The sequence below is a fragment of the Manis javanica genome, chromosome 10, assembly GCF_040802235.1.
Source record: "Manis javanica isolate MJ-LG chromosome 10, MJ_LKY, whole genome shotgun sequence".
NCBI lineage: Eukaryota > Metazoa > Chordata > Mammalia > Pholidota > Manidae > Manis > Manis javanica.
Genome location: NC_133165.1, coordinates 69,218,357 through 69,245,683, shown reverse-complemented (window position 1 = coordinate 69,245,683; position 27,327 = coordinate 69,218,357). Strand labels below are relative to the sequence as shown.

At 38.8% G+C, this 27,327-nt stretch overlaps 1 protein-coding gene across 1 annotated transcript in view; it reads right to left on the bottom strand.

The window, feature by feature from the left end:
- The window catches only part of TBC1D15 (TBC1 domain family member 15), a 124,481-nt gene that overhangs the window by 76,582 nt on the left and 20,572 nt on the right, over positions 1-27,327 (bottom strand). The window contains 1 exon segment of the mRNA XM_073215602.1: positions 20,328-20,378. Within this exon segment, the coding sequence (XP_073071703.1) occupies positions 20,328-20,378 (51 nt within the window).

Sequence of the window (27,327 nt, the reverse complement as noted above, 5' to 3'; positions counted from 1 at the left end):
TCAAGCAACGGGTAATGTCCCCGCCGCAGATTGGCAAATAGAATTCACTAACATGCCCCCCGTACAGCGTACCAGATACCTACTCATGTTAGTAGATACATTTTCAGGATGGGTCGAAGCGTTCCCCACCACTAACAAATGAGTGTCCGCGGTTGCCTCTATCCTCCTCACCCAGATCTTTCCTAGGTTCAGGATGCCCACTTCCCTCCAATCAGATAACGACCCTGAGTTCACTGCCCAAATTATCCAGAACCTCTCCAAGTCACTCTCACTCCCCTGGCATTTACATTGTCCTTATCGACCACAGACTTCGGGAAAAGTAGAAAGAGCCAATAGGACTCTAAAGGACATCCTGACCAAACTATCTCTGGAACTACACCTTGACTGGGTTCACTTACTTCCCTTAGCTCTACTCCACATTCGGGCCCTCCCAAAGAAACCTTTCTTCTTATCACCCTTTGAGATCATGTATGGCTGCCCAATTCTATCCCCAGGGCTCCCTTCCCATCAATTCCTCCCAATATGGCCCTTCTGCTACTCTCCCTCCTCCGCACTGAATTGTGGAAATAACAGGATTAGCTCCTTCCTGATCCATCTGCCTCCCAAAATCCTCCTGTCTTACAGCCCTGCCAACTAGTGTTTTATAAGCCACCAGAGGATCGGCCCTACCTCACCCCAAAATGGGAAGGTCCACACCCAGTTATTCTCTGCACCTCCTCAGCCGCCAAGCTCTCACTGCCTGATAACTCCGTCACCCCTTGGATTCATATCTCCAGATTGAAACCAAACACTCAGGAGCCACCTTCTCTGGACACCCAAGACCCATCAGTCACAACCCAGAGTCCTTCGGATACAGCCCAAGACGCTGTCTACTCTACCGTGCTTCATCCCTCTGATCCCTTGAAACTCCACATCTCCCATTCACCCCCTTTGCCATCCATACCTGAATCATGATTTTTTCCTCCTTTACTGCTCTCTCGCTTTTTTCCTCATTCCTATTGTCTTCCCCGCCACCCCAGCCAGCCTCCTTTGTATGGCGATTCAAAGTCAGACAGACTTACACACAGCATCAAACAAAAATTACTGCCCTCATGGCCACAACAGACTGCCCTCTGAAAGGCTGCTCTGAGCCTTTACACCTCCACTTTCCTCCCTCCACCGAAGTGTTCACTAGCAGCTACCTTTATTCTCCCTACCTCTGCTTCCTCTATGACCAAAAAGAAGCCTATTGCAGGCAATGGCCAGACACCTACGGGGGATGTCCCTACTGGTCTTGCACCATTCACTACATGGGTAACTCCCAGTACCCACAGTATTACTCCTCCAACCGTTTCATAAAATATCCCAACGGCTCATTCTCCTTAACAATCCCAGATCCCTGGGACTCTCGATGGGCCGCCGGAGTCACAGCTTCAGTTTACTACGGGGGGTCCTTGACCCCCCACGGTACCCTTCATATCTCTCGAGAGTATGTTCCCTCTCATTCCCAGATCTCTCAAGTTGCATCAGATATCGGACATTCCAAAAAAGTCATTATCCAAACTCTTGACGGCGCCTCTTCATCTTCTTATCCCCACCCCTCTTCCAATTCCTCCTACTCTTGGTTACAGCTCATTCAGAACACCACCATTTTCAACCACACCCTTAACACCGCCAATTGTTTCTTGTTCGCATCACTACAGCGCCCACTGCTAGCTGCCATGCCCCTTAACATTTCCAATTACTCCTTTCACGCAGAAGGACAACCCTTCCGCCCCCTGGCAGACATACCCCTATGGGAACCAGAATACACAATCTCACCATCCACCACTGTGTAGGCCCAACCCCTCCCCCCTCCAGTGCACTTCACTGTCTATCTACACCCCTACCTCCAGCTCTAAGACTTTTATGCAACCGGGACACTTCTTTTGGTGTAATGGCAGTCTTTTCAACTCACTGCCTCCCAACTCCAGCACACCCTGCATTCTCGTCACCCTAATCCCACAGCTTACACTTTACAGCATGGCAGAATTCCTTGAGCTCCAACCTCCCTTCCCCTTGTGCACAAGGGCTGCTTTCCTTCCCATTATGGTCGGTATTTCCCTAACCACCTCAGCCATTGGGGCAGGATTTTCAGGGGGAGCCTTGGGTCACTCTCTATGGGCAATTAGAGATCTCAACATCAAACTTGAGGGAGCCCTGACATCTACTGCCGATTCCCTGGCCTCTCTCCAAAGACAGGTCACTTCGCTAGCTAAGGTCACCCTTCAAAACTGGCGGGCCTTAGATCTGCTTACAGCCGAAAAGGGCGGCACCTGCGTCTTCCTTCGAGAAGAGTGCTATTACATCAACGAATCTGGCACTGTAGGAACTGACATTACCAAACTCACCAACCTTGCCTCCAGCCTCCACTCTGCTTCCAATTCTAACCCATTCTCTTCTATACTGACAAACCCCTTCCTTACCTGGCTGTGGCCCATTGCAGGCCCTATAATAATCATTCTTCTCACCTGTCTCTTCTTACCCTGTATAATAAAGTTCATCAAATCACAAGTCGGAAAAATCTCTAATTAAACTTTCAACCAGCTTTTACTCAGGAACTATCAGCTTCTGGCCACAGAAGATCCCTCACCCTCACGTGACCTCCTCACCACATGCTGAGATGGACCCCTCTCTCTGCTGGAAACTGTTCCTGTAAACAATGGCCGCAGAAGCCTGGCTTCTGGCACCCGTATCCTCTTGGCACCACTGGAATCAACAAGTCATCGATCTATGGTTACAGGGAACCTTCATTGATTTCCAACCTGAAGAAGTCCACATCTACTCGTCCTTACTGTGGGGAGTCCTATCAACCCTTTCCTCCCGGTCCCCAAGCCCTTCTCCGCCCCCATTCAGCAGGAAGCAGTCAGAGAGAAAGCAACGTCCACAACCCCATAGAGGAGAAAGGGGGGAATGAAGGGCCCCCACCCATAAGATGGCGAACTTCCTGCTTCTCTTCCGGGTCTTCGGTTCCCGCCAGCACCATCTGAAGCCCAATCACCTCTCGCCCCCCGCCCAATCCCAGCACCTGGCCAATAGCCACCAGTCCCGTTGAAGTGGCACCTCAATCAGCTCATGCCCCTTCCTATATAAGCCAGCACCTTTCCCTAATCAAGAGGAATTTTCCGGTGAATTGCTGCTGTGTGTCACTCCTTCCTTTCAAAAGGAAGTAGAGCAATGAATTACTACGCAAATACAAAATTAAATCAACTACTCACAAAGTTAGTCAAGGAATGCAGAGAGTACAGAATATGACACCTAATATATAAAGAGTGGAAGAGGAAGAGAAGGGGAGGAAAAAAAACCTTTAGATTGTGTTTGAAATAGCGTAATAAGCGAGTGAAGTTAGATTGTTAGATAGTAAGGAAGCTGCCCTTGAACCTTTCATAATCACAAATCTAAAGCCTGCAATGACAGTAAGTACATGTCTATTGATAATCACCCTAAATGTAAATGGACTAAATGCACCAATCAAAAGACAGTTACAGAATGGATAAAAAGCAAGACCCATCCATATGCTCCCTACAAGAGACTCACTTCAAACCCAAAGACGTACACAGACTAAAAGTGAAGGGATGGAAAAAGATATTTCATGCAAATTAAAGGGAGAAAAAAGAAGGACCAGCAGTATATATATCAGAGAAAATACTTTAAAAAAAAGAAAGTAACAAGAGACCAAGAAGGACATTACCTAATGATAAAGGGGTCAGTCCAACAAGAGAATATAACCATTATACGTATCTATGCACCCAATATAGGAAACCTAAATATGTGAAACAAATACTAACAGAATTAAAGGGGGAAACAGAATTCAGTGCATTTATTTTAGATGTCAACACACCCCACACACCAAAAGACAGATCAACCAGATAGAAAATAAGGAAACAACACACTGAACAATGCATTAGAACACATGGACCTAACAGACATCTAAGAACACTCCAACATGCTCTAGAATAGATCAAATAGTAAGCCACAAAAAGAGCCTCAGTAAATTCAGAAGGATTGAAATTGTACCAAGCAGCTTCTAAGACCACAAAGGTATGAAACTAGAAATTAATTACACAAAGAAAACAAAAAAGCCCACAAACACATGGAGCCTTAACAACATACTCCTAAATAATCAATGACCAAATTAAAAGAGATTAAGCAATAAATGGAGACAAATGAAAACAACCACTCTACAGCCCAAAACCTGTGGGTTATGGTGAAGGTAGTTCTAAGAGGGAAATACAAAACAATAGCCACTTAACCTCAAGAAAGAGAGCAATCCCCAAATGAACAGTCTAAAGTCACAATTAAAGAAACTAGAAAAAGAAGAACAAAGAAAGCCCAAAGTCAGTAGACAGAGGGACATAATAAAGATCAGAGCAGAAATAAAACTGAGAAGAATAAAACAATGAAACCAGGAGCTAATCTAGATAACCCCTAGCCTGACTTATCAATATAAAGAGAGTTTACACACATAAACAGAATCAGAAATGAAAAAGGAATAATCACAATGGACACCACAGAAATACAAAGAATTATTAAGGAATTCAAAAAATTATATGTTAACAAATTGAACAACCTAGAAGAAATGGGACAGCTTTCTAGAAAAATACAACCACCTAAGACTGACACAGGAAGAAATAAAATCTGAACAAACCAATTTTCAGCAATGAAACTGAATTGGTAATCAAAAAACTACCCAAAAAACCCCTTATCCAGATGGCTTCATAAATGAATTTTATCAAATATTTAAGGAAGAGCTAATACCCATCCTTCTTAAAGCATTCCAAAAAGCAGAAGAGGGAATACTTTCAAACTCATTCTATGAGGCCTACATCACTCTAATGCCAAAACCAAACAAAAACACCACAAAAAAGAAAATTATAGATCAATACCCCTGATAAACATAGGTATAAAAATCCTCAAGAAAATATTAGCAATTGAACTAAAAAAATACATGAAGAAGATCATCCATCATGACCAAGTGGGATTTCTTCCAGGAATGCAAAGATGGCACAAAATTCATATATCAATCAATATCATACACCACATCAACAAAAAGTATAAAAATCACATCATCATCTCAATAGATGCGGAAAAAGCATTTGACAAAATTCAACATCCATTCATGATACAAACTCTTAACAAAATGGGTACAGAGAGTAAGAATGTCAATATAATAAAGGCCATATATGACAAACCTACAGCCAACATCATACTTAAAAGCAAAAAGCTAAAAGCTTATCCTCTAAGATCAGGAGCAAGACAAAGATGCCCACTCTCCCCACTTTTATTCAATATAGTTCTGGAGGTCCTAGCCATGGGAATCAGACAACATAAGGAGATAAAAGCCATCCAAATTAGGTTGCAGATGATGAGATATTATACATATTAAACCCTAAAGACTCCACCAAAAAATTATTAGAACTTAAATTCAGCAAAGTTGCAGGATACAAAATTAATACACAGAAATCTGTTGCATGCCTATATACTAACAACAAATTAGCAGAAAGAGAAAGCAGGAAAACAACTCCAGTTACAACTGCATCAAAAATAATAAAATACCTTGGAATAAACCTAACCAAGGACATGAAAGACCTGTACTCTGAAAACTAAGACACTCATGAAAGAAGTTAAAGAAGACACAAATAAATGGAAATCTATCTCATTCCTATGGATAGTATCTTGCCAATGGGTTTCAGCCCCGGACAAATTCACTATGGATTCAATGAGACCGAGGGATGACAAAAGAATGTTCTTGGAGTGAAAGGGTTCATTATATGGCTTGTTCTCCCAGTGATAGGTCAAGCACTAGAATTACTGCATCCAAAGGTCTGCAGGTCTGTAATCCTCCTTTGTCTCTACCTCCACCCAAAGCACTGGGCAGAGCTCTTTATATAGTGACTTAGTCAGTAATAGCTTATTGCCTACGGTGTAGAGCAGTATCCTAGCAGCAGGCCAGTTACATTATCAAGTAGTTTAGGTTCAGGTGAGGATCCTGGCCACAGGAACTTCAATTTTCCCCACCATAGGAGGACTTAATATTGTCAAAATAGTCATCCTGCCCAAAGCAATTTACAGATTCAAGGCAATCCCTACAAATAACAACAGCTTTCTTCAATGAACTAGAACAAATAGTTCTAAAATTCATATGGAACCACAATAAAGATCCTGAATAGCCAAAGACATTCTGAGAAGGAAGAACAAGGCTGGGGTGTTAGACTCCCTGACTTCAAGATCTACTACAAAGCCACAGTAATCAAAACAATTTGGTTCTGGCAAAGGAAAAGACCAAGAGATCAATGAACAGATAGAAAGCCCAGATATAAACCCACACATATGTCAATTAGTATATGATAAAGGAACCCTGAATATACAATGGGGAAAAGAAAGCCTCTTCAACAACTGGTGTTGGAAAGCTACATGTATGAGAATGAAACTGGTTTACTCTCTAATCCATACAAAACAGTAAACTCAAAATGGATCAAAGACCTGAATGTAAGTCATGAAACCATAAAACTTACAGAAGAAAACAGGCAAAAGTCTCTTGAATATAAACATGAGCAACTTTTTCCTTAACACATCTCATCAGGCAAGGGAAACAAAATGAAAAATGAACAAGTGGGACTACATCAAAGTAAAAAGTTTCTGTACAGCAAAGGACACTATCAGCAGAATAAAATGGCATACTACGGCATGGGTGAATATACTCATAAATGATTTATCTGATAAGGGGTTAATGTCCAAAATATATAAAGAACTCATATGCTTCAACACCCAAAAAACAAATAACCCAATTAAAAAATGAGCCAAAGAGCAATGAGGTGTGGGGGGACTTGAAAATATGGATGAATGTAATAACCATAATGTTACTCATGTGAAACCTTCATAAGATTGTATATCAATGATACCTCAATAAAAAACTTTTTTAATTAAAAAAGTAACAGGTCCAGCTAAACAAAAAACAAAAAACAAAAATGGACCAAAGATCTGAACAGACACATCTCCAAAGAAGAAATACAGATGGCCAACAGACACATGAAAAAGTGCTCCACATCGCTAATCATCAGGAATATGCAAATCAAAACCACAATGAGATATCACCTCACACCAGTTAGGATGCCACTATACAAAAGATATGAAATAACAAATGCTGGTGAGGATGCAGAGAAAGCGGAACACTCTTACAGTGTTGGTGGGAATGTAAATTAGTGCAACTGTTGTGGAAAGCAATATGGAGGTTCCTCAGAAAAGCTAAAAATAGAAATACCATTTCACCCTCTAATTCCACTCCTAGGAATTTACCCAAAGAAAAAAAGGGATCCAAAAAGACATATCATATACACCCCTTGTGTTTATCACTGCACTATTTACTACTGCCAAGACATGGAGGCAACCTAAGTGTCCATCAATAGATGAATGGATAAAGAAGATGTGGTACATATACATGATGGAATATTATTTAGCCAAAAGAAAAGAAATCCTCCCATTTGCAACATCATGAATGGATCTAGAGGGTATTAGCACACTGAAATACACCGGGTGGAGAAAGACAAATACTGCTGACTTCACTTATTTGTGGAGTATAAAAACAAAGCAAAACAGAAGGAATAAATTAGCAGTGGACTCAGACACCAAGAAGGGACTAGTGGTTACAAAAGGAGAAGGACTGGGGAGGGTTGGGGGAGAGGGAAAAGGGATTAAGGGGCACAATAATTAACGATCACAAAGTAGGTTGGTCACAGGGACAGTAATACAACACATAGAACACAGTTAATGATTCTGTAGCATCTTCCTACATTGATGGACAGTGATCCCACTGCAGTGGGTGAGGACTTGATAATACAGGTGAATGTTGAACCACTGTGTTGTATAGGAAACCATCATAAGATAGTAGTATCAATGATACTTTAATAAAATAAAAAGAAAACAGAATAGAGGTATATAATATGATTAAGACATGATACCAAAGTGATGTCCTATGGGAATACAGGGGCAATTTAAGTTAATTTCTGAGAAAACTGAAACATTAAAGCCTTATTTTCTATAGGCATAATGTTATAAATTAAGATTCTATTCCTGGGACCCACTTCAAATCATTAAAAAGTTATTTTCATTTTGAAAATAAGTATAAGGAAAATAAAATAGTCACTTCTAGACCTAGGTACTTTTGACATGCCCATCTGAAACAGAATGTACTTTCTATTCACACAGACCTTTTATTAATATAAGCACATCACCATTCAGAATACCATGGAGACCAATAATGTAAGAGAAACAGCATGAGAGCCCATCACCATCACCCCCTAATTGATGAATGTAAATGGGCATATATCTTCCCATTTTTAGCTAACATTTACGGAACATTTATGCACTAGGAACTCCATGTGTTATAGCTTAATTCTTACAACAACTCTAGACCACAGGTTCTATAACCATCTCCTACTACATCATTAGGAGGAGGAGCCCATTTGTGTGAATGAGAAAACTAAAAGAAAGGTTAAATACCCTGCCTGAGGCTGATGACACAAATAGCATGGAGGTGTTAAGGAGTGGTATGGAGACTGAAACACAGGGGGAATGAGACCGGGGAAACTATGCTTTTGGCCACTACACTATAAAACTCTCACATTACTTTTACTGCCTTTCCTGTATTACGTTAATCACTTGGGATATGGACTTTATCAGGAGAGATCTAGTTATCAAGATCAGCAGAGAAGTTCTGATCTCAAAAACGTAAGATGGCTTTCATGAAAAGAGTTGTTAAGCACCATACTAGCATTAATCCAGAGGAAAAAGACTGGGAACAGTATGAGTTGAGAAGTGGTAGAAGACAATTCTATACTGTTTGTATAGAAATGAAAATGTTTAAGCATAAAGATTTATTCACATGTGTACACAAAGATATGCTTAAGAATATGCATAATAGCATTATTTATAATATCAGAGTCAGTGAGGGAGGAAGGAAAGGAAGAAAGGAAAGCATCAATCTAAATATCCGCAGAGGAAAATGATAGAATATATCCTGGTATATTTATGTCATAGGGAATATTATCCAGGAGTTAAGAAAGGACAGATTAAATGGGCAGACATGGAAAAATTGTTAATTATAGAGAATATGATGACATTTATACTTTTCTGGTTTCCCTAAATCCGTGTAAAATACATAGAACAAGTTCTGGAAGGACACAGTTCAAGTTGACAACAGAGGTTAGTTCTGAAAGAGAATGGGATGGGGTAAGGTAGTGGTTAAGTCCAGGGAAAAGAAACCCCGGGGCAAAATACCTCTAAAAACCAAAATCAGTCAAAGGGAGAAATAATGTTTAGAATCCATTTATTGCTTACAAACTGCAGTCCAGGGCCTTCTCTCTTTCCTGTTCCAGCAGAAGCAAAAAACCACACCCCCACCACCACACCTCTCAGGTACGGATAAGCCCTCCATTGCCCAGGTATTACCCATTGACATGAACTTTGCTCCACCCCTGAGGAATGATGCAAACACACTAAAGCCATACTTCTTTCCACCTCTGAACGCCTAATGATATGCAGATGTACTAAAGCCAGGTGAGATATTCTGGAAATTTTACCCACAAGTGGGAACTGTAACAACTTTTTATGCTACTGCCTCCAACTTATTTGAATTTTTCAAAGTTAAAATATAGTTATTTGCATTATATATGTATCATATGTATATGTAATATGTATTTTGTACACATATACATTGCTTCAGTAATTTAAAAATAATTTTAATGAGTAAAGTAAAATGAGGGAATTTCAGAAGTATAAGCTATAAGCTTTCCAGACTTCAGTTTAGCAATTTGTAAAACAACAGGTTAAACTAGATAATATTACTTCAGGCCACAAAATAGAAGTATGAAAAGGTTATGGAAAAGAAATCCATAAAAACCCAAGCTTTTATGACAAATATACCAGAGACACATTCAGAAACCATATTTCAGTGTATTTTCACCTAAGACTTAGCTCAGGTAAAATAATCAAAAATATCACACTTCTCATATTAGAAAAAGGAACACTCATTTGCCAGGAAAAGCTTGGTTATCATTAACAAAGCAATCTAAGGTTCTAGGTTACCACTAAAACTACAGAGTTCCTGGAACTTGAATGAAGTGAACCCTAAGTAATCATATGAAACATCTTACCTAACTGAAATACATTAAGCATCTTTCTTCCCCATACATAGGTTGGTCAGGTTGCCTATTCTCTTCTATTCATTTAAAAAGTTGACTTTCCTATGGAATTTAGCTGGAAAAATATCTAAAACATTGAAGTACCAGGTACCTTAATAAAAAAGTCAAAGCTGCACTCATCTCTTGTTCTTTCTGTGTTAACTCTTCAGCACTTTTTAAGGAACAGATTACATGTCCAAAAATTCACAATTCCAAACCTGTACTGTCATTAGAAAGCAATCACATTCAGCTTTCTAATTTGAATGGTGTGATGTTAACCAATACAAATTAACACTAATGCCAGAAATGGCAGACAAAATGAAATAAATTTACTTTCATGTACTACTAAATTTTATGCAGTCTTACACAACTTAAAAGTACAGAAAAAAGAGTATTAGTTGCATCAATAATTTACTTCAAATATAAAATAAGTCTTATAGAGTATAGTATAGATAAAATATAGATACATAAAAAATCAACATACATAAAAACTTTTACATATATTTCACATATACATATAATCTTTATGTATCTATATATTAAATGTTAAGTATATTAAGTATATTTCTGTATTAAATTTTATAAATATAAATGTATACAATACTTAAAAATAAAATATAAAATAAATAACAGAATTAAAAAGTTTATAGAATAATACTGTTTCCAAAGTACTCTGATCTCATTTAATCCTCACAGCCAAACTGAACATGTCAGAGTAGATTTAGCTCTATCGCCATTTTACAGAAGAATAAACTGATATACAGAGCTGTTCAATGACTTAAGACCAGATGTGCATCAAAGTAAGGAGGACATTTCAGATATTCCGACACCTTCATCCATTAAATCTCCACTGTTACTGCCAGAGAAACTACCAGAAAAAGTCCACATGGGTTCCCTAGAGAAAACTAGTTTCTGAAATTGCTTAGATGTAGAAAATGCTGCAGCTTCAAGATGAAGAACAATTTTTTTTTTGAGAGGGCATCTCTCATATTTATTGATCAAATGGTTGTTAACAACAATAAAATTCAGTATAGGGGGGTCAATGCTCAATGTACAATCATTAATCCATCTCAAGTCTAATTCTTGTCAGTCTCCAATCTTCTGAAGCATAACGAACAAGTTCTTACATGGTGAACGAATTCTTACATAGTGAATAAATTCTTACATGGTGAACAGTACAAGGGCATTCATCACAGAAACTTTCAGTTTTGATCACGCATTATGACCTATAAACAATCAGGTCAAATATGAATATTCGTTTGATTTTGTACTTGATTTATATGTTGATCCCACATTTCTCCCTTTATTATTATTATTTTTATTTTTAATAAAATGCTGAAGTGGTAGGTAGATGCAAGATAAAGGTAGAAAACATAGTTTAGTGCTGTAAGAGGGCAAATGTAGATGATCAGATGATCAGGTGGGTGCCTATGGACTAAGTATTAATCCAGGCTAGACAAGGGCAGCAAAAGCTCCACGGATGCAGATTTCTCTCAAAGCAGGGGGGGTGAGGTTCTGAGCCTCACCTCTGTTGATCCCCAAATTCTCACCTGATGGCCCCCCTGCGACTGTGCCTGTCTTAGGTTGTTCCTCCCTTGAGGAATCTTACCCGTCTCTGGCTAACCAGTCATCTTCCGGGGCCATACAGGGAAATGTAATGTTGGTAAGTGAGAGAGAAGCCATATTGTTTGAAAAGGTTAGCTTTTTTACTTCTTTGCAGATTTATGCCCTGTGGCTTCTATGCCCAGCACTTGTCTCGAGGTATCTTTACCACCTGGAGGAATTATGATACTCGGTAAATTCGATATGAGGCACGAATTCTATTTAAGGGTTGTAATTAGGAAGAAAGAAGAAAAGCTATAGATGTAGCATACGGAAGGAAACATGGGAGGATTGATTATTTCTTTGACATATCTTCTTGTAGAGTACCTTAAGTACGTATAGGTTTTAAACTATTAACTAATTTGCACACACATATTAACATAATAGGAATACGGTGACATAAACAAAGCAAATCTATAATTACCATCCATCTCCAGTGAAGCCAAGAAAACCATTTAGGCACCCTAGGCATTTGTGAAAATTTGTCTATGATATGATGGATATTGTCCAACTGTACTTGAACAGTCTGAGAGAAATCAGACAAATTAAAGCAGCCCATTTCTGGGATCTGTTCACATCCCATATGTTCTTTTAACCGTAGATAGTCTGTAGTCATAAGATTTTGGAGTGCTACAACTTGCACCCCTCCCAACTCCTGGTTGAGTTCCAAAAGTACAGATCCGGTCAAATTCGTTGTCTCACTGTATGTACATGCCAGCCTAGACATCTCCCTCCTCATTCCTATGGCAAGTCCAGGAGACGGTGGGCTGGATGCAGCCACAACCGCAGCATCGTCCGGATCCCTGTGGAGGCTTTTTGATGATCATCCCCCGGCACAAGTCCTCCAGAGAGTGCTGATGCCGGAAGCTCCTCCTCATATCGTATCTTAGTTCATTTTCTGGGTATCCAAGCTAGGCCTTGATCTTCTGCATAGAAACAAACAGACCCTTTGCCCACATTTTGACATGCCCTCTATACCACTGTGCAGAACTCATTGGAGGTCAGCACACAGTAACTGCTTTTTTTTTTTTTTTATTAAGAGAAAGGAATATTATCAGAAAAGAGTACCTCCATAGCTGATCATCTGACACCCTTTAAGTGATCAACATTAAGGATATTTAAAGCATGCGTTGATCTTTGATTTACCAATAGTTTTATCCTTTCAAGGAGTAATCCCCCTTTTCTTTCTTTCTTTCTTTTTTTTTTTTTAATTTTTAATCTACACTTACATGAAGAATAATACTATGTTTACTATGCTTGAAGAACAATTTTAAATGTCTTTAATCTATAAATCAATGTAACAGCTACTTAACAATTTAACCTTTAAATAAAAACCCTTAAGTTTCTCTCCCATCTGAATTCCTAAACATTCGATACAAGCTTCATCCTGTTTACATCATCAAGTTTGCATCATTCATTTTACTACTACAGTCCTTCCCTTTTCTTTTTAATGGGATAATTTTACCTATTTTTTATGTACAGCATATGTCTGTTTATCACCCTAGTTTTGGGTGCACGTGTAAAATAAAGTATGATTCTATGGGTATCAAAATATTGTGAAAATAAAGGAAACCTCCTTTAAAATGGAGTAAGGAAGCCCTGAAGGGGGAGCACCCACTCATGTACCATTCATAGCCTGCATAACCAGCAGGAAGAATGAAGATGATTATTTCCACAGAGGAGGGCACTTTTTACAAAGGAATTTATCTTCTGTCTTTAAGAAAGGGAAGAAAAATCTCTCCCACCCAGCAACAATGCACTAAACACTGCCCACAGCCAATGAGAAACCACCACACCCCAAACTCTTGTTGGCTAATAAACTTGTTGACAGCAACCCTGCCCAATTTCCAACTAAAACCTAGTGAAGGCTGTCCTTCCCTTTGTCTCTTCAGACTTGCCTACAGTTTACCACTGCTTGCTTGTCACAAACCGCAATTCCTCTGCTACTGCCGTATAAACTTTTACTTAAATAAAATTGCTTTGCTGTTTAAAGTTCACAACACAAAAACAGAAGTCCAATTTAAAAACCCATCTTATACAACATGCATAAAGATGACATTCTTCTTCACTAGACTTTAGTAAATTGATTCCTAAGGAGTATTACTCTGTCATACAACATCCTGCTTCACAGGTTTATCAATAGTAGTAATTAATATGTAGAAAGCTACTTCCAAGCTTGTTTGATGTGAAAAATAATTTTGCTACAGGGTACAATTATGATATCAGGAATTTCATCTAAGATTACAATTTTAGTGAAACAGGCTTATAATTTCTTTACTCTGGTTTTATTCATGATCTCTAAGCAAATTAAAGATTCAAATACTATTATCAGCCATGTAATATTTTTATTATGCATTACTTTACAAAGCATTTCTATATTATCACATTTGATCCACACAACTCAATCAGATATGTGCTAACATTCCCACTTTGTAATTGAAAACAATGCAGGGAAGTTAAGTGACTTGATCAAGGTTCTTGCACTACTCTGGAGTTGAGACTCAGAGGTCTGCTCTATCAAGTTTTAGTGTTCAAAGAATACATAATTAAAAAAGGCAATCAAGTAAAGCTCAGCATAAATGGACATTGACAAAAATTACCCCAGTGGTCTATGAGCTAATATTCTAAAATGATACAGCCAGAAATTACCAGTGCTGTAAACATGAGTAGGTCCTCTGTGCTACAGGAAGCAAAGAAAGGTATCAACAGTGCCTCAGTCTCCACTAAGATTTAAGGGAAGATGAGAATTCACAGAAATAATAGAAAAAAAGGTAAGTCAGAAAGAAAGACAAGAAAAAGTTATATTCCAAGGAGGTGAAGGGCAATGAAAACAATGTCAGGAAGCCAGTAAAAGGAAAAATAAAAGAAAAAGACAGAGACGAAAGTCTGCACTCTTTCCACAGAAAACCTGGACTCAAGTTATCAGCACCAAGCATCCCAAATAGCCAATGTATAGGCAGTAAAGACTTCCCATACTTCCACCTTATGGATAAACACACTGAATGTAAAACTAAAACAACTTCATCATCACCCCAGCACATATATACAAGATATTATTAAAAGTTTATGTCAGATTCTCCAAGCCTAACAACTCACTAACTTGTAACATTTTAAAAGGGAACAAATTAATAGAGCAAAAATATCCTGGAATACCCATCTAATGGGGATACAACCCATTTTATCTTCCAGTTCATTTGGCACAGAAAGCTGAGTATAAAAACTGTACACAACAGGATACAGAGGTTTTGTCAAAATCAAGATTTGAGTGGTTTTGTTCTGTTTTTTTTTTTTGGACCACAACTCCTGTACGGTCCAATCTTTCAAAATCAGTAAGTAATTTTTCTGGTGAAAAATCTAAATTGAAATGAGAAGAGAATGAAAAAAGTACCAATGAAAAACAGATACCAAATACCATTAAAGACAAAGGTGCAAATGATTGAGAAAAACAAAACTGGAAATGCCCAGTAATACTAAGTAGAGGACAGAAAAGGACCTAAAAAAAAAGAAAAAAGACACAATAGCAGTGTTTTTAAAACACTAGTAATAATAAAGAAACATAAGAAAGTTAATACTATAAAATAGTAGTAGTTACTGAGGGGAAGAGGGTACATGGAAGGCCTTATGGCTGCAAAGTTCTATTTCTTGACCAGAGTGCTGGTTACAAAGATGTTTCTTTCACCTTATGTCTCATCAAATTATTTAAGTGTTACTTTCCTGTCTATAAATTTTGTTTTACAGCTAAAATACTAAAAAACTACTGATGATAAGCACAAAGTATGAAGTTTTAAACAGAAATTAAACCAAATCAAGAGTAATGGAAGGATGTTATCAGAGGAAACCATAATGTGAATTCAATAATGGAAGGACATACTGTGGGAAAAAGGGAAAAAAGATCAAGCAGAAAAATCAATGGAATAGCATCATATATCACTAAAAGTACCTTAAAAAAACTGGGGGTGGGGAGGGGTAGGAGGAATACTGTTGTGGTGTTAAATATATACATAGACTACCAATGAAGTGGGGAAAAAACTTTCATATAAATTATAAACTGGTATAAAGCCACTCTATAAATTTTATGATGACCATCACCTACCCAAACATATATTGACATGATAAAATTCTTGTATGTTTGGCTGATAATGTCACCTCTCAAAGTACTGAACAGAAGAGAGTACAGACCAACAAAAAAGAACTGGTTATTAAAAACTCTGGAAGAAAAATACCATTTCAGAGCTTATAACAGGAAACATATTTGGAACACAAACACTCAGCCAGGACTTGAGAAAAAAAGACAGGTACTAATCCCACCAAAAGCAGAGAGGGGAAAAACCCTATAATGACTTACACTTTCCGCTAAGACAAACTGACAGAGACTGGATTTACCCTTCCACCAAGAGGGAAAAAGAAGGCCAAATCTATGAAACAATGGTTTTACTCAGGTATTGAAGGACAGTGACTGCCAAACAAAAGGAATCCAAAGAGGAGTCATAGAACTGCCCTAGCTTACGATGGTTCCAGCTGTGGCAATGGAAGAAAAACCCAGGTGTTCACTGAACTGTGAACTGGAGGAGGCCAAGACAGAGTTCACAGGACACAATAGCAGAAAAGAGAGAAATACACAGAAAAAGAATTCAAGAGCACTGAGGGTATCCAGCAAAGTACTAACCAGTGCATGTGTATCAGTAAATTGCCCAGGAAAAGGGGGAAAAGCCATCTGAAATCATTAGAAAAACAACATACAGGCCTTGCCTCAGTAGTGGGGAAAATTAGCCCCACATCAAATGCTGGCTGATACCAACAAGTAAAGTGTAAGAACAAAATCCCAAAATATTAAATTGTTTCTTCATAATTTATAAGCATTGTAGGATAAAAACAAAACCATTTTCTAGAAATACAAAAACATCTAGCACCCAAAAAGATAAAATTCACAGTATCTGACATCTGGTTAAACAAACAAAACTGCAGGCATACTAACATTCAAGAAGATATGGCCCACTGTGAGGAGGAAAAAAATAAATTATATTTGACCCAAAATAACACAAGCAATAGAATTAGTAGAGAAGGATATTAAAGCATTGTTAGAACTGAATTCTATATGTTCAAGACACTAGAGAAAAGTTAGAATTCCTTAAGACATAAAAGATATCTCAAAGACTCAACTGAATTTCTAGAGATGAAAGCTACAACGTTTATGATGAAAAATACAATGGGATAGTGGCAGATTAGACATTGCAGAAGAATAATGAACTTGAAGTTACAGCAACAGAAACTATATAAAATACAGTGGGGAAGAAAGACTGAGAAAAAAGTAAACTGAGCATCAATGAGCATCAGGAAAAATTCAAGTGGTCTAGTATATGTACAATTGAAGTACCTCAAGGGGATGATGGAGGGGAGAATTAAAAAAATCTTTTTGAAAAAAGTAATTGCAGAAATTTTTCCAAATTTGATGAAAACTATAAACCCACATATCTAAACAGCCCAATGAACTCAAGGTGGAAGAATCACAAAGAAAGCTATATAAAAGCACATCATAATCAAATTATGCAAAATGTCACAGAGAAAATCTTAAAAAGATAAAAACATTACACATAATGATTACAGCATGTTTCTTTTTAGAAACAATGAAGACTAGAAGACAATAGAACAACACCTTTTTTTTTAGCCAATTTACTGAGGTCTGATTGATGTGTTAGAAGCTATCATATTAACGTACAGAACTTAAGTCTAGGGATAAGTATATACCATTGAAACCATCACTATCAAGCTACAAACACATCCATCACCTTGCAAAGTTTCTTCCTATCTCCTCAGAGCAACATCTTTAAAATACTGAAAGAACACTGCTTGTTAGCTTATAATTCTAAATCCAGAGAAAATATCTTCAAAGAAAGTACATACATTTTTCAGACATATAAAAGCTAAAAAAAGTTCTTTTCCATTGGACCATCACTACAAAACATGTTAAAGAAAGTTTATCAGGCAAAATAAATTACATTAGAAGGAAATCTGGATCCACACACAGTAATGAAAACCACCCCAAATGGTAACTATTTGGATATGTATATTTTTATTTCTTATTAATCCAATCTCTTGTTTAAAGCATACATAAATCTATGTGTATATCTGTTTTATAGGTTTGTAACATATGCAAAAGTAAAATGACAAAAATAGCACAAAAGCCAGAGACAAGAAATGGAAGTATATTGTTCTAAGTTGTTATACTTTATGTAAAATAGTACAGTAATTCTTGAACATAAATGTAGCAAGTTAAAGATGTGTACTATAAATCCTAAAGCAATCACTAAAATAAGTTATAGCTAATAAATTACAAAGGAAATAAACAGAATGATGAAAACTACTTAATCACAAAGAAGGCAAAAAAAGAAAATAGCACAAGAGATGGGACAAATAGAAAGCAATAATAAATAGCAAAATGACAGATTTTAATGTAACCACATCAGTAATCACAGGAAATTAAGTAATTTACATATCTAAAGACTCCAAGAAGAAACTGCCAGATTGGATTTTAAAAAGTAGGACCAAACTCTATGCTACCTATAAAAAAAGCATTTTAAGTACAGAGACAAAAATAGGTTAAAAATTAGAAGGTAAAGAAATATAGTATGCTAACACTAACCAAAAGAAAGCTACAAAGGCTATATTAGTATGAGACTAAAGCAAATTTCAGCAAAAAAAATATTACCAGGCACAAAAACTACTTCATATGATAAAGTGGTCAATGCATCAAAATGACCTAATAATTCTAAATGTGTATGTACCCAATAAGACTTTCACAAAGAAGCACAAACTGATAGAACTGCAAAAAGAAATAGATAAATCCACAATTATAGTGGATTTCAATACTCCAGTCTCAATAACTTAACTGATAAAACAACAGACAAAATCAGTAACAATATATTAAGACTGGAATAACACTTCCAACCAAAATGACCTAATTGGCACTTATAGAATATTCTACCCAAGAAGTGGAAGACTACATATTCTTTGCAAGTGCACACAAATATTTAGCAAGACAGAACATACTTTAAACCATAAAACAAGTAAATTCAAGTGAACTCAAGTACGTTTTGTGACCACAACGAAATTTAATTATAAACGGTCAAAGAAGAAATCAAAAGGGAAATTAGAAAGTATCTACACTAAATGGAAATGCAAACACATTATATCAAAACTTACACATTACCATTAAAGCAGTGCTTAGTGGCTAATACATAGTGCTACATGCTCAAAAAACAAAAAAAGCATCAACAAAATTCAGCTTCTACCTTGTAAAACTAGAAAAAGAAATGCAAATTAAGCAGAATGAAATAAAGATTAAGCAGAATTAAGCAGAACAGGAATCAAGAAAATAGAAAGAAATATGGGGGGAGGGGAAAATCAAAAAAACCAAGAGCTAGTTCTTTAAGAATAAAACTGGTAAACCTCAAGCAAGACAGATGGGGAAAATACAAGAGATACAAATTACCAGTACTGAAAATTAAGAGCATGAACATCAGTACAAGGTCTTACACATATAAAAAAGGTAAAATATTTGAGGACTTAGACAAATCAGATAGTCTTGAAGAGATACAGCTACTAAAAACTCACTTACGATGAAAAGGTGACTTAAGTAGCCAGTATCAATCAAAGAATCTGAATTTGTAGTTAAAAACCTTCCCACAAAGAGAACTCCAGGCCCAGATGGTTTTGTTGGTGAGTTTTCTTCAATATTTAGAAAAGAAATAAAAGCGATCTTACACAAATGTATCCAGAAAATTGAAGAGGAGTACTTCCTAACTCATTCTATGAGACCAGCATAACCCTGACACCAAAATCAGACAAAAACATTACAAGAAAATAAACAATAAAACAAGAAGTAACAGGTTTGGTGAGGTTATAGAGAAAAGGGAACCCTCACACACTGTTAGTAGGATTGTAAATTCATGCAGCCACTGCAGAAAGCAATATGGAGATTTCTCAAAAAACTAAAAACAGAAATACCATACAATCTACAATTCCACTTCTGGGAATTTACCCAAAGAAAACAAAATCACTAATTCAAAAAAACATATGCACCCCTGTTTACTGCAGCTTTATTTATAATAGCCAAAATATGGAAGCAACCTTAAGTGTCCATCAACAGATGAATGGATCAAGAAGATGTGATACATATAAACAATGGAATATTATTCAGCCATTCAAAAGAATGAAATCTTGCCATTTATGACAACATGGTTGGACCTAGAAGGCATTAGGCTAAGTGAAGTAAATCAGAGAAAGACAAATATGTGGAATCTGAAAAACAAAAATGAACAAAAAATATAAATAGACTCATAAACACAGAAAGCACACTGCCAGTTATCATGAGGGAGTTGGGGTGGATGGGTGAAATAGGTGAATGGGATAAAGAGGTATAAACTTCAAATTATAAAATAAATTAGTCATAGAGATGGATGTACAGCATAGGGAATACAGCCAATAATAATGTAATATCTTTGTATGGCAACAGATGATACCTGCACTTACCATGGTGAGCATCTCGTAATGTATATAACAGCCAAACACTATGATGCATATCTGAAAACAATGTAACACTGTGTATCAACTACATTTCAATAAAAAAAATTTTTTAATGATTTTCAATTTTAAAATAAAAGCACTTTTTTTCACATCAGCAACTTGTGAAAATGGTCGGTTAAGTGGATTAAAACTTACAGTAGATCCTAAGAGTTCTCACAAGTTTTTTTTCCTTTTCTTTCTACTCTACCTATATGACAAACATGATGTCAATTATTTCTCAAAATGGAAAATAAATACAGGATTCTTAAATTTAAAAAAAAACTAAAAACCAATATATTTCATAAACTTTGGTGCAAAAATTTTAAGCAAAAGTTTAGCAAACTGAATCCAATGATATGTGAAAAGGAAAATACTTCATGACCAAGTCGGGTTTACCCCACTTGGGGTTGGTTCGATATTCAAAAATCAATCCCTGTAATTCACCATAGTGAAAATTTTTTTAAAAAACCATATGATCATCTCAAAACATTCAGAAAAAGCATCCACCTAACAAAAATTAGCGGATACTCAGCTAATGAGCAATAGAAAGAAACTTCCTCATGTTTTGCAGATATTAGCAAGCTGATTCCAAAATCTGCACGAAAAGTCAAATAACCTAGAACAACCAAATCAACCTTGAGAATGGTAGAGCACTAACATGCCTGACTAAGGCTCAGTATAAATCTATAGAAAACAAGAAAGTATAGTATTCACGTAAAGAGAAACAGATTGATACTATAGAATAAAGAGTTCCAAAATAAACATACACCTGAAATGACAAATTTGCAAACATTAATGGTCAATTAATATATGATAAAGGAGCCATGGACATACAATGGGGAAATGACAGTCTCTTCAACAGATGGTGCTGGCAAAACTGGACAGCTACATGTAAGAGAATGAAACTGGATCACTGTCTAACCCCATACTCAAAAGCAAATTCGAAATAGATCAAAGACCTGAATGTAAGTCATGAAACCATAAAACTCTTAGAAAAAAACATAGCCAAAAATCTCTTGGACATAAACATGAGCGACTTCTTCATGAATATATCTCCCCAGGCAAGGGAAACAAAAGGAAAAATGAACAAATGGGACTATATCAAGCTGAAAAGCTTCTGTACAGCAAAGGACATCATCAATAGAACAAAAAGGTACCCTACAGTACAGGAGAATATATTCATATATGACAGATCCGATAAAGGGTTGACATGCAAAACATATAAAGAGCTCACACACCTCAACAAACAAAAAGGAAATAATCCAATTAAAACATGGGCAGAGGACCTAGTTTTCCAAAGAAGAAATTCAGATGGCCAACAGGCACATGAAAAGATGCTACACATCACTTGTCATCAGAGAAATGCAAATTAAAACCACAATGAGATATCACCTCACACCAGTAAGGATCGCCACCATCCAAAAGACAAACAACAACAAATGTCGGCGAGGTTGCAGAGAAAGGGAAACTCTCCTACACTGCTGGTGGGAATGCAAATTAGTTCAACTATTGTGGAAAGCAATATGGAGGTTCCTCAAAAAGCTCAAAATAGAAATACCATTTGACCCAGGAATTCCACTTAGGAATTTACCCTAAGAATGCAGCAGCCCAGTTTGAAAAAGACAGATGCACCCCTATGTTTATAGCAGCACTATTTACAATAGCCAAGAAATGGAAGCAACCTAAGTGTCCATCAGTAGATGAAGGGATAAAGTAGATGTGGTACATATACACAATGGAATATTATTCAGTCATAAGAAGAAAACAAATCCTACCATTTGCAACAACATGGATGGAGCTAGAGGGTATTATGCTCAGTGAAATAAGCCAGGTGGAGAAAGACAAGTACCAAATTATTTCACTCATATGAGGAGTATAAGAACAAAGAAAAACTGAAGGAACAAAACAGCAGCAGAATCACAGAACCCAAGAATGGACTAACGGTTACCAAAGGGAAAGGGACTGGGCAGGAGGGGTGGGAAGGGAGGGATAAGGGCAGGGAAAAAGAAAGGGAGCATTACGATTAGCATGTATAATGGGGGGGGGCATAAGGGGGGCTGTGCAACAGAGAAGAAAAGTAGTGACTCTACAGCATCTTACTACGCTGATGGACAGTGACTGTAATGGGGTTTGTGCAGGGGGACTTGGTGAAGGGGGGAGTCTAGTAACCATAATGTTCTTCATGTAATTGTAGATTAATGATAATAAAATGAATTTAAAAAATTAAAAGGAAAAAAAGTATGTAGCTATAAATAGCAGGGAAGAATAAACTAGCAGTTGTGATGAGACTCTTAAGGCAATTTCTAAGTAATTTCCCACAAAGACGAAACTGAGGTCCTTATTTTCAGAGATGTTAAACTGAGTGAAGCTTCATCAAATTCTTAAAGGAATAAACACCATAGATCTAAAGAATTGAGAGTTAAGGCATGGATTAATGTTCTTAATTGACTTAAACGAGTTAAAGTTATTTTCTGCTCTAAAAGAAAATCACTTTTTTGAACTTTGAAGATATAAATTTGTTTTATGAAATCTAAAACAAAATAGAATTTTAATATACATTTTATTCATGTTTTTAAAAGCCTTAGAAATCGTGATTCACATATCTTTGAATAAAATGTAGAAAATGAAGAAAAAAAAAAGATAACCATGCCAAATGTTGAAGACATGGAGCAATTGAATTTTAACATACCACCAGTGGGAATGCAAAATGGTAAATCAACAGTTTGGCAGTGTCTTGCCAATGGGTTTCAGCTCCGGGCAAGTTTGCTATGGATTCAATGTGTCCAAAGAAATTGACCGCAAAATGTTCTTTGGGGTGAAAGGGTTTATTACCCGGCTTGTTCTCCCGGCAGCAGGTCGAGCACTAGAGTCTCTGCCTCTGACAAGAGCACTGGGCCGAGCTCTCTATATAGTGCAATAATAGCTTATGACTAAAGGTGTGGAAGCAGTAGCCTTGCAACAGGCCAGTTACATCATCAGGTGGTTTAAGTTCAGTGAAGATCCGGGCCATAGGAACCCCAACTTCCCCATACCTACCATCATGGGAATAAAGTTGGGTATAAACTCTTTCACCCCAGGAACGTTTCATTGTCATTCCTCAGTCCCATTGAATCCATAGTGAACTTGCTGGGGGCTGAAATATATTGGCAAGACAATTGGTGAAGTCGGCATGGTTCATTTTGACCAAGGAGAAAGACAGGCTGCCCTTATGGGAGGGGTGCTTCAGTGGGCTGCCCCTGTGAATGGGGAGACAGTGGATTGTCCCCCAGTGGGTATGTGGTCTGAGGTGGCTTGCCTCCCAGAGGACTGGGCCCCACCCCAGGACTGGAGGCAAGTGAAGGTGATAACCTGAGGCAGTAGGGATAGCCCTTTGCATAGTAAGTAGGTCTTTTAAGAGACAGAGTGCCCGTGAGACAGCGGGGACTGTAAGTTGGCTGCTTCTCACAGTATTAAAAAAGTCTACAGAAGAGAAGGACATACTCCTGAAAAAGACCCAAGAAATGGTGGCACGATAACACGAGTTGCAAACTTCTGTGGATTCTCTGAAGAAGGAAATGGCATTGATGTGAGAGGAGTCAGCATGAGAATGCTGGCAGCAAGGTGCCACTGAAGAGGTAAAAGATTCCTTACAGAACGAGATGGCAGCACAACCAGATGCTCTGAAGGAGGAAAAGGCCATCAAGGAAAGAGACAAACTCCTGAGGGAAGCACAGGCAGAGGTGGCATGAGAACACAAGCTGCAAAGAATTGAGGTGAACATAAGAGAGCTGCTAAAGACTGAGCTAGCATTGCTGCGAGGCACGGTAGAAAAGGTAAAGGTTGCAGCAGAGGAGGCACTCGGGGAGGGGAGAGAAAGGTGCCATCAGCCCCGGAAATGGAGGATATGGGGAAGGATGAAGGGATGGTGCTGGAGGCACTGGACCCTTCTGTATCGAAAGCACACCCAGTGCTTGTAAAGAAAATAAAGACCCAGAAGCCAAAAGTTCCCCAAGGAGAGGAGCAGCCCCCTCCCCAGGTCGTGGAGAACTCTATGGTCCACCCCTATACTCAGGCTGAGCTGATGGATTTGAGCTCCCAGTTTAGGCAGAAGCCCTCAATCAATATCAGCTTGGCTTCTGCCTCTGTAGGGCTTAGGAGTGGATGGAATTGTTCAGTCAGGATCAGAGATGGGAAAGCTGGCTACCCTGACAGTGCAGCCCACCTTGAGGCAGCAATTAAATAATGCACATCAGACCCAAGGGAATCAGTCCCTCCTATATGGGCTTATGGCTGCACTTCATGCTGTGCAGCCCAGTCAGAGTAATCAACCATCCTCTTCTGTTAGACGGTAGACTTATACTGAGTTCCAACAGGTGTTCAGAGAGCTAGGCATAAGAAATGCCATGTATAGTCCAGAGAATTATGGCCCAGATGAAGAGATTTTCACTACTGCAATGAGAAATACTGTGCTTCTAATGGCTCCCACATCCCTGTCTGGGTGTCTAGTGGCCATTCTTTCCCCTCACTTAGGGCATCCCATAAGCAAGGAGACACATTCAGTGGCAGACTTAGGAGTGGCTGAAGCAATGAGAATCCGGAAAGAAATAAGATTTGCTACTCACAAGAAGAATTTAAAGAGCCCCATGAAGGTTACGAGGACCCAGATGTGGGCTGATTTAATACAGGCAGGAGCAGATGGAAGGAAATTAGATGGGAAGTCAAAAAGGATCTTACTAGAGCTATGGCAACAGCTGAAACCAGAGCAGCAGTTCCAGCCATTAAGACCAACGAGGCAGAGGTCAGAGACAGAGCCACAAGTCTGGCCTGTGTGTTTGCAAGACTTCCTGCTGGAGAGTGAGCCAACCTCACTTGAGCACACACAGGAAGGTGACTGGGGAACACAGTTTGACTGAGGGGAAGGTCAAGGTATCTGCCCTGAGAGACCAATGGGGGACCGGAGGCCACATGTTGAAACAGCTATCCATTTGTCCCCAGTGAACATACAACGTGTCCTGGCTCTGGTGGACACAGGGGCTGAATATTCACTGATTCATAGTAACCCTGAGTGGTTCACCAGGACCCCCACGAACATAGATGGATACAGGGCTAAGGCTATCAGAGTGAAAAAAGCCCAAATCCCTTTGGGAATAGGGCATCTACCCCCAAAAGAGTATACTGTGTATATATCTCCTATCCCTGAGTAAATTTTGGTGATTGATATCCTGCAGCATCTATGGTTGTAGACCATTGCAGGTGAGTTCAAACTAAGAGTACGTGTGGTGAGGAAGTCCTGAGGGCACATGCTAGGCACCCGCTCATAGCTTTGCCTGTGCCTCAGCAGGTGAAAAATACCAAACAATACAAACTGCCTGGAGGGCATAAAGAGATTGGAGAAACTCTCCAGGAGCTGGAAAAGGTGGTTATTATAAAGCCCACCCATAGTCCTTTCAATTCCCCAGTGTGGCCAGTAAAAAAGTCAGTTGGCTCCTGGCGTATGACTGGATTACAGAGAACTGAATAAAGTCACACCCCCTATGCAGGCTGCTGTCCCCTCTATTGCAGGCCTGACGGATACCCTCAGCCATGAACTAGGAACATACCATTATGTGGTAGATCTTGCTAATGCCTTCTTTTCCATTGACATTGAGCAGGAAAGTCAGGAACAGTTTGCCTTCACATGGGAATGACAGCAATGGACTTTCACTGTCCTCCCACAGGGATACCTCCACAGCCCCACCATCTGTAATGGACTTGTAGCCCAGGACTTGGCTACATGGGAGAAACTGCCAACAGTGCGGCTGTGCCATTATATTGTTGATGTCATGCTCACATCCAATTCTCTTTCAGATCTAGAAGATGCAGCACCTGGACTGCTGCAACATTTACAGGAGAAAGGATGGGCTGTGAACAGCACCAAGGTTCAGGAACCTGGTTTGTCTGTCACATTCTTGGGGGTAGTTGGGTCACGTAAGACCAAAGTTATACCAGAAGTAGTCATAGATAAAGTCCAGGCCTTTCCTACCCCAACTGTAACATTGCTACAGGAGTTTCTGGGTCTTCTAGGCAACTGGAGAGTGTTTATCCCACACTTGGCACAAATTCTGAAGCCCTTATACCGGTTGGTACAAAAGGGTGTCAGGTAGGACTAGGGTGAGACATGTGCATCTGCCTTTACTACCAGCAAAACAGGCAGTCAAGTCCATGCCGGCCTTGAGTGTGATAGACCCCTCAAGGCCCTGTGAGCTGGATGTTCATGTCACTGAAGACAGTTATGGCTGGGGTCTCTGGCAGCAGCTTGAACGAACTCACCAACCTACTGGATTCTGGTCACAACTCTGGAAAGGGGCAGAGATATGCAACACTTTGATAGAAAAATGACTGGCTGTCATGTACCATGCCTTGCTGGCTACAGAACCCATCACTGGAATGGTCCCGATAAAGGTAATAACCACCTATCCCATCTTGGGGTGGGTACGAGCCTGGACACAAAAGCCAAGGAGTGGTGTGGCAGAAACGCCTACACTGGGCCAAGTTGGGGGCTTACCTACAGCAGTGTAGTGCCCTCTCTAGTAGCCCCTTGAATGAAGAACTCCAGCACTTATTGGGCCTGGTGACATATACTAGTGAAAAGCAGGAAGAACTTGCTTTTGAACCATTAGCAGCAGAGAGTTCCTATCGGGTGGGAAGAGCCCCTATATCCAAAGATGCATGGTACACAGATGGCTCCAGCCATGGGCAGCCCCCCAAAATGGAGAACCATAGCTTTCCATCCTAAGACTGAGACAATATGGATGGAAGATGGTAAGGAGAAGAGCAGCCAATGGGCAGAGTTCTGGGCTGTGTGGTTTGTGATCAGCCAGGAGCCCTCCCTTATAGTTCTCTATACTGACAGCTGGGCTGTCTATCAGGGCTTGACCCTGTGGCTACCAACCTGGTATCATGCCAACTGGCTGGTTGGTCACCGAACCCTTTGGGGGCAAGAACTGTG